Below are 8526 nucleotides of genomic sequence, written 5' to 3'. Positions count from 1 at the left end.
CGGTGAATTTATATGTGAACAGCCTGAAGAAAACCATATTATTCTAAATTAGGGCTTGTAACGACTTTAACTGTTGTTTAACACTGATGTAAATAATCCTGGAGCTTACTATAAGCATGTATATTTATAAAGAATCAAAGAGCTGCAAGTTCTGTGGTATTTTCTGATCTTTGCAATCTAAATCGTACTGTATATCTGTATGCATTTTCCTGTATAAGTTTATTTTTATGTATTATAATTCATTTTGCAAGGCACCAGAGTTTGATACATACGGAATTCTGCATAACTAGAGTTGTATCAAAAAATCATTTAAGTTCATTTTTTACGACAGCCACACTTTATCCTTGCATATCATGGCTACTTCCTTAACAAAGACACTTAAAAAGGAATTTAACCCCAAAAAAAATTTCCTCGACTGGGATTCGAACTCAAGACCTCTCACTCTCTAAGCGAGCGCGTTACCACTATACCACGGAGAAGTTATACACACAATGTCTGAATAACATCAAGTCATTCTAAATTTAGAACTTCCATTGCATTTCGGGTTTGTAATCCTTATTAATTTCGAGGTATTTTGTTCAGGATAAACCTGTTGTTTAAAATTGAAGTAAATATTTTAGCGAAAATCTTCTCGCCCAAACAGTCCGACATGTAGAATCTATATATTCCACTACTCGGTTTGTGTAGTATTCGGTAATCCACATCGCTAAAAATAGTATTTTCATTGATAAAATCATATTCATCCGCGTAGTTTGTGATTGTGCATTTATTGACAATTCTATAAGCCAACGCTATTGTTTAACTTTGAATGCGTTGTAATTTGTTGCATACTTGTAACAAAATAAAATATTTCTTTCTTTTAAATCGCTAGTTTTTAGCTGTTTTGAGAACTACTTGTTGTTAGGTTTGTCGTAAACTTCTGTGTCAGAGATTGAATGTCCGCTTTGTATTTACTTATTTTCGATCAGAAAATACAATAAAACAATATTAGAAATCTTCGACCATTCGGGAATCACTTTGCTTGAAAATTAACGCGCCTGTCTTTGACCATCTTTACGCAGTGATCTCCCCTGAATTTTTCGGCGTTTGTGTACATACAAAAGGGAAGTAACCGCTTCAAAAAAGTGGACTACTTTCGGCATTTGCAATTAACAACATTAGACTCTGAAATTTCGCTACCATTATTTGTTTGGTCTGACGACCCAAACAAATAAAAATGGATTTAACTCGATACAGGACTGGAGCAGTAGATCTTGCTGAAGACATGATCAATAAATAGACAAATATCGTTTTTCCCCGCCGATTCTTACACTTTTCATTCATTATCATACATAAATCGGTGTATAAAGATGAAAAAGACCTTTGAAAGTTCATTCCGTATGGGTGAAAAGGCATGACTTTAGCATTTAATAGTCAAGGGCTTTGTCCGGTATATATCAGAATACGGTATTTAGTGAGGCGCCCATCCTTTTTAAGTCTCACTCTTTGATGATATACACTTTGACAAACAATATATACCTAAACATATATATTTAATGTCACTTATTTAGATTATGGCTCCTTCTTTCTTGCGATACTAAGTGCTTCTAATCTCGTTCAATTATAATGTACTAGTTCACGAACACGAGGAACCACCGTCATAACATACTTTAAAAGGTTTTTACAGTCGTTAGGTGCACAATAATGTTTGAACAAATGTATCCGGAATATACTTTAACGACGGTGTAATTTTTAGATTTGCAGGTCGACAACAAAGTGTTTCCGTTTTTTACTCTGATACAAGTGGAATGTGCCGACCTAACCATTTTACGTTGCAAAATTATTCAAAGATTCATAATAAATTTCATTTGATTAAAAGGGTATCAAAGGTGTTATGCAGAAATGGTTCTTGTTCTTATTACACCAATTTTCATAGTGTTTTTAATCACCGGGTCAAGTTTCGGATTTCTCTTTGACGTCAAATCAGACTGTGTCGTGACGTTATGGAGTGACTGGGCGAACGTCCCCGGTCTCGATCTGCACATTCGTGAACGTGCTATTCTTCGGCATGAAAACATGGGCGGATTGCCGTGTCCTACACGGGATAAATTGCGAGAAGAAAGGGCAGGCGAGTAATCTTATCCCTTACATAAACCTAAACTTTATATAAAAATGAGCAATATTTGGCAATTTCGTTTAATTCAATGTAATCAATTATATTTAAACACAAAATTTGAAAGTTCTATCACAGTTAGCTCAAAATTTTCTATTAGAGTTTTTGTTGTGTTTAGAATATTTTAATGCATTTGTATGGTATCGTTTGATACTGATTAATCACATAGTACCCCGAGTGAAAAGGGTGTTTAATATGTGTACGTGAACGCGGCTAATATTTTCGAGTCATTCACAGCTGCTCTCTCCATATCAATATTAATAAACATTTATAAATGTAATATTTTCAAGCCGTTAGTATATATAATTTACAGCTGCTCTGTCAATATCAAGATATATATATCATCCTTAAACAAGCATATTGATATATTTGTTTAGACGCCCTACAGATCCAAACTGACACGCATGCGCACTTAGAAGCAACAGCAAAATCGTTATCAGAGCATTTCATACGTCGGAAACCGGATGCAGATCACCCAAATAGTCCAAATCATGTTCGAGACCTCCTTATTGTGATCGACTCACTAGAAAGTTTGGAAGAAGAATTATTCAATAGGACGAAACACAACATTGCAAAACTTTTAGGAATGCTTTGTCCGGGGCCGGATCCGTTTGCCCCAATGTACAATCACGCTGTTCTAATTGACGCGTCGAATTCTAATGTGCAAGTCTTTGGCAAGGACAATGGTGACGGATTAGCAGCACTGAAAGAGGCTTTACTTCATATTCCGATGTCTTCGAACCAATCATGCTCTGCCCAGGCCCTGAATATAACTGCTGCATTGTTAACAAGCTCAAAAGGTAATCCAAGATGTCATGATTTATTAAAAGTATGGTCTATTTCCTTCAAAGGTAAAGAATTAGATAATTGTGTACAACACAAACAAAACAAACAAAAAGCACAAAACAACAACAACAACAACAACGTCAAAGCAACAACAAATAAACATACAAACAAAACAACAACAAGAACAACATAAACGGGCATTTGAGTTCAAATGTTGGTACATTTTTGCATTTGTATTTATTTTCACGTTTAATTGTATAGGTTTTACACAATAATGTTCATTATATGTTGATCTCCACACTACACTCGTTTTCAATTCTCATTTCAGGTTTACGCTCGGACAGCAAAGTTGATAAAGACGTCCTGATAGTGACTGACGGCTATTCAAAATGTCACGATGACGCCATTGTTTCAGCCTTTGCACTGCGTAGCCTGTCTCGGGTATTCTCGTTTCTAATTGGTTCGTTTCCATCCTATGGGTTACGAAAGGTCATCAATTACGTATCAACACCGGTTGAAGAACATCTTTTTGTTGTAAAGACATTAGATGGGTTTGATCAATTATTAACAACACTTCAGTCACAAAACAATGTTTCATGCAAACCTATGGACTTACCTGTAGATAATAAAAACTAAATAAATGTAACTTTCAAAAGCTCAATATTTATCAACGAAATGAGCATTTCAAAGGTTCCAACGCCAATTTTGTTATACTAATTACATGTATTATCATATGTTTACGAGTATATTTCTTTGGCATGTAGGAGTAATAGCCGGTCATTTGTGAATACTAGTATAATGTTAATCACTGGTAAAGTCGTTTAGCGGTCAAACCGCCGGGATATAACCTGCTTCCAATAAATAATATTTTACATGTACATGCATTTTTTTCTATATGGGTCTGTGTAAACTTAGTGACCCTCAGGAAGGAAGGAGTCAAGTTTTATCCCGGAGACATGATTCATATAAATGTAGCAGAAGATAGATCTACCAAATCTGGACAAAATATCGAGGAGAAGAATTTGAAATTTATTTCCTATAATAAAAGGCAATGTAACAGATATGACTTTTGGATGGGGCAGTTCCCCCCCCCCCCCCGCAAGAGGAGTTGTTTACGTTACTATAGTAGAGGTCTATAAGGCAATACTACATGTCAAACATGTAAGCTCTAGGACATTTAAAAAGAAAATATGAAATGCGTTATCCTATGTTAGTTTATGTAAACTAAGTGATGCAGGTGAGCTAAACAAATGGTAGAAAGTTGCACACTCGGTGTATATGAATTTGTTCATGAAAAGTACATTTTAATACGTTTTACCCTCTCTTGTCCCTAATACCAGTTAAAACAACATTCATCAGAATTATTAATCCCGTAGAACAAGGTAACAAACCAATAATGGAAGTGACAAATATTTGAACTCTATGATTCGTGTGTTTCTAACATTAATATAATTATAAGACATTCAACAGAAAAACACAACGAAATAAAATTGATGAAAGACTCAACAATTGACTAGTTTTAACTGCTTTTCTAAAATAACCTTTGATATTATACTCTATTATGCGGATACTCATACTTACCCCAAACGGACACATGGTCCTTACCATCCCGCCATATGGGGCTCCTGGGGCTCGCAGGGGCCAGCCGGAAATGGCAAGATTTGAGCTGAAATGACCATATCGAGGTAATGGGGTCATTCTATTTTAATCGTATATTCTATTTCCCTGGAAATGATCAGAAAAAACTTGTTTAAAATATTGAAATATTTGTAAAGGTTTTAAGTATTTGTAAAGGTTTTAAGTAAATGTATTTTTTTGTATATTTAACGTCTAGATTTAAATTCTAAGCGATAATTATACCTATAAATTAAAAAAAGTGTGAAAAGAAACATGAATATTTAACAGAGGTTCCGATTTTACTATGTCCCTCTCGTCACACATGACATTGCATACAGCTATAATGAATGTATCAAAACACAATTACGAAATACTCTTGTATTTTAACTACTGTAACAGTAATATGAAATTCCGTTATGAAATAAGCCAACGGTTTTTTGTACAGATTTTAATGTATCATCTCAAGCTAGCCGGTTCAGCCGAACGCCGGAACAGCCAGAACAACAAAATAGGTCTCGGCTGTTCCGGCTGTCTGGCTAACTTCACGAACAGTCTTGCAAATAAATGAAAAGAAGTTACAGGCTATCGAAACAACTCATCTTTACTCGTTGATTGGTATCTTTATGGCTTATAAGTGTCATAATTATATGTGGTATGAAAATAAATGTTAACAGAACGATGGTTGTTTTTCTTTCTATTTTGAAGTCCATGACTGGTATATTGGTTCATGACACTAAATTATTTTACAACAATTTCTTTCCAAATACAGACAGCAATTTTACAATTTTCAAAATCAGTTCTAGATAGCGCACAAATCATTTGTGCATACGTCATTCAATATACATTGTATCGTATGTTTTTCGTGGTTAACATAATTATAGTAACAGAACGAGGACATTCTGCTTTTCGTATATGTATTTGCAACCAATTCTGAAAACTGGTACCATATAATTTACAGCTGAAGAAAAAGGTAAGCTTCCGCCTTAGAAAATAACAATATAAACATATTAAGGTAGGATGTTGGATGTAAACCTGAACTTTTAATTATGGCGAAGATCAGATAATGCAAGAAAACGAAATAGCTTGCATCTGAAGGCCAGTCGTATACAAACAACTTTCAAGGTTTGACAAAGTGTTTGAGCAAACGACCCGTATACTGAAAGTGATCCAATGTTCTGTGGCAAGCTTATATATATTTTCCCCAGTAGAATAGTGCATATCCCATAGAAATTAGTACAGAAATAAAATGTTTACGGCCTTTTTTTTTCGAATCTAGCAATATTTGTCTTGCGAAATGATGCCGAGAATGACTTTATGGGCACGTTGTATTGCTGTACTGAATTTATTTATTGTTTGAAACAGTATATATGTTTACTTGTGTTTAATTTCTAAAGAACGTGTTTACAGAGTAACTCCCCTTTGATTTCATTACTCCATTATTATAAGTGGAGACTCAGGTAGATTCTAATTATATTTTCTATTCAAATATTTATTCCACGCCAATTTGATATGAATAACCTTATTAAGTAAGTGTCTTTAATGTATGTTTAGAAGTTTTGCTAGTTTTTTAATTGACATCGTGAGGAGAAAGCAATCTAGCTCTATCGGTTATGATATGACCCAGGGTAGATAAGACCTAACCTGTTGAGACATGTATCATGCTCTTTTTTCATTTTCAAATTGAGCTGAATTGCCTTTATATTACAAAAGATTGGCTGTTAAATGATCATTGGCAAACAGTTGATATTGAAAAATGTTTATCAGCCTAAATCATAACAGCCTAGGATAATGTCCATGCTATTGATAATTTGCATTTATGTTGTTCTATGGTAGCCTTTCCTGAGAAAATAAAAAATGGTGTTTCGAATGTGTATTTGTTGTGATAATTTTGTACAGAACATATTACATGTGCAATATTTTTCAACTAGTTTAATATTTTTTTAAGAAAAGAGGAAACACTATTAATTGCTTTAATTATTATTTTTTATAACACTGACTGTATAAATGTATATATGGATCAAATTTAAGAACAAACAAAAATTAAATTCGTTTGAATATGAGAGGGAAAAAAATAATAAAATTGATTCTAAAATTGATTAGGTAGATCTCATCTACCCACTTTTTATTTGAAATTAAGTACATTGTATATGCTTTTCTTTCTAAACACAGGTAATTGATTGTAAAGCAGAAAATTGTAGGGAGTTCGATAAAGAGGTTCAAGAAATTGTATTGAATCAGAAATGATGAGCATTACCGGAGAGGACAACTGTAGATGTAAAATATGTGATAAGCTTTTCTCTAATGACAGTCAACTTAAAACACACATGGCGATTCACACAAGTGAGAAACATTGTAGATGTGATACATGTGATAAATCATTTCATTTCCTTAGTCGCCTGAAAGAACATATCCGCATTCACACTGGTGAGAAGAATTATGAATGTGATAATTGTGGCAAAGCATTCTCAAGAAGCTCTCATCTTCAAAGGCACATTGCAATTCACACTGGTGAGAAGAGTTATAATTGTGATAATTGTGGCAAATCATACTCAAGAAGCGATCATCTTCAAATGCACATGGCGATTCACACTGGTGAAAAGAGTTTTGCATGTCAAATATGTCATAAATCATTTTATTACCTTAGTACCCTGAAAAGACATATCCACATTCACACTGGTGAGAAGAATTATGAATGTGATAATTGTAGCAAAACATTCCCAAGCAGCTTTTATCTTCAAAGGCACATGACAATTCACACTAATGAAAAGAACTTTGCATGCGAAATATGTGATAAATCATTTTCTTACCATAGTTCCCTGAAAGGACATATCCACATTCACACTGGTGAGAAGAATTATAAATGTGATAATTGTGGCAAAACATTCCCAAGCAGCTTTAATCTTCAAAGGCACATGACAGTTCACACTGGTGAAAAGAACTTTGCATGCCAAATATGTGATAAATCATTTTCTTACCTTAGTTCCCTGAAAGGACATACCCACATTCACACTGGTGAGAAGAAATATAAATGTGATAATTGTGGTAAAGCTTTCTCAACTAGCTTTAATCTTCAAAGGCACATGGCAGTTCACACTGGTGAAAAGAACTTTGCATGCCAAATATGTTATAAATCATTTTCTTACCTTAATTCCCTGAAAAGACATATCCGCATTCACACTGGCGAGAAGAGTTATGAATGTAATAATTGTGGTAAAGCTTTCTCAACTAGCTTTAATCTTCAAAGGCACATGACAATTCACACTGGTGAAAAGAACTTTGCATGCCAAATATGTGATAAATCATTCAGTATTAAATATCATCTAGAAAGGCATATGGTAATTCACAGTGGCGAGAAGAAGTTCAAATGTGAAGTCTGTGATAAGTCATTCAGATTCAAATATAATGTTAAAGGTCATTTGAAAATTCACACTGGTGAAAAAAAACAATGTATGTGGGGTTTGTCATAAAGCCTTTTATGAAAGTAGTGATCTGAGAAAACTTATGGCCATTCACTTAGGAATTTAGAATTATAAATGTGATATTTGTGGTAAATCATTTACTCGCAAATATGGTCTTAAAAATTACATGAACATTCATACTGGTGACAAGAACAATATGTACGTGGGGTTTGTCATAAAACCTTTAATGGAAGTAGTGATCTCAGAAAACATATGGCCATTCACACTGGAACCAAAGACTATAAATGTGATCTATGTGGTAAATCATTTACTCACAAATCTGGTCTTAACAAGCACAAGACCATTCACATGGGTATCAAGAGACATGAATGTGAAATATGTGAAAAAATGTTTTTGGAGAGCAGTAGACTTAAAAGCAATATGACCATTCACACTTGCGTTAAAGTGTCTAAGTGTGAAATATGTGACAAATCATATTCTCGAGGTGATTCCCTTAAAAGGCAAATGTTGAGTCACACAGGTCATTAAAGGTATACTTCTAAGATATATGAA

The 8526-nt window shown here is 34.0% G+C and overlaps 2 protein-coding genes across 3 annotated transcripts; both read left to right on the top strand.

Annotated features, from left to right (window-relative positions):
- The first annotated feature begins 1694 nt into the window (after positions 1 to 1694).
- Positions 1695 to 3816, top strand: LOC132736064 (uncharacterized). The gene is made up of 3 exons (XM_060723110.1): positions 1695 to 2107; positions 2530 to 2952; positions 3267 to 3816. Exons 1-3 carry the CDS (start codon positions 1882 to 1884, stop codon positions 3572 to 3574), a joined length of 957 nt encoding a protein of 318 aa, XP_060579093.1. The 5' UTR covers positions 1695 to 1881; the 3' UTR covers positions 3575 to 3816.
- A 2165-nt stretch (positions 3817 to 5981) lies between these two features.
- LOC132736060 (zinc finger protein 93-like) lies at positions 5982 to 8220 on the top strand. 2 transcript variants are annotated; one of them, XM_060723105.1, is made up of 2 exons: positions 5982 to 6081; positions 6725 to 8220. In XM_060723105.1, exon 2 carries the CDS (start codon positions 6796 to 6798, stop codon positions 8020 to 8022), a length of 1227 nt encoding a protein of 408 aa, XP_060579088.1. In that variant the 5' UTR covers positions 5982 to 6081; positions 6725 to 6795; the 3' UTR covers positions 8023 to 8220. The 2 variants fall into 2 exon arrangements, with proteins under 2 accessions (XP_060579088.1, XP_060579089.1); XM_060723106.1 differs by having other exon boundaries at positions 5987 to 6012.
- The last annotated feature ends 306 nt before the right edge of the window (positions 8221 to 8526 follow it).

The sequence above is a fragment of the Ruditapes philippinarum genome, unplaced genomic scaffold (assembly GCF_026571515.1).
Source record: "Ruditapes philippinarum isolate M1 unplaced genomic scaffold, ASM2657151v2 ctg4175_1_1_1_1, whole genome shotgun sequence".
NCBI lineage: Eukaryota > Metazoa > Mollusca > Bivalvia > Venerida > Veneridae > Ruditapes > Ruditapes philippinarum.
Note: the sequence above shows the minus strand (reverse complement) of the source record. Positions and strands in the feature narration are given on the sequence as shown.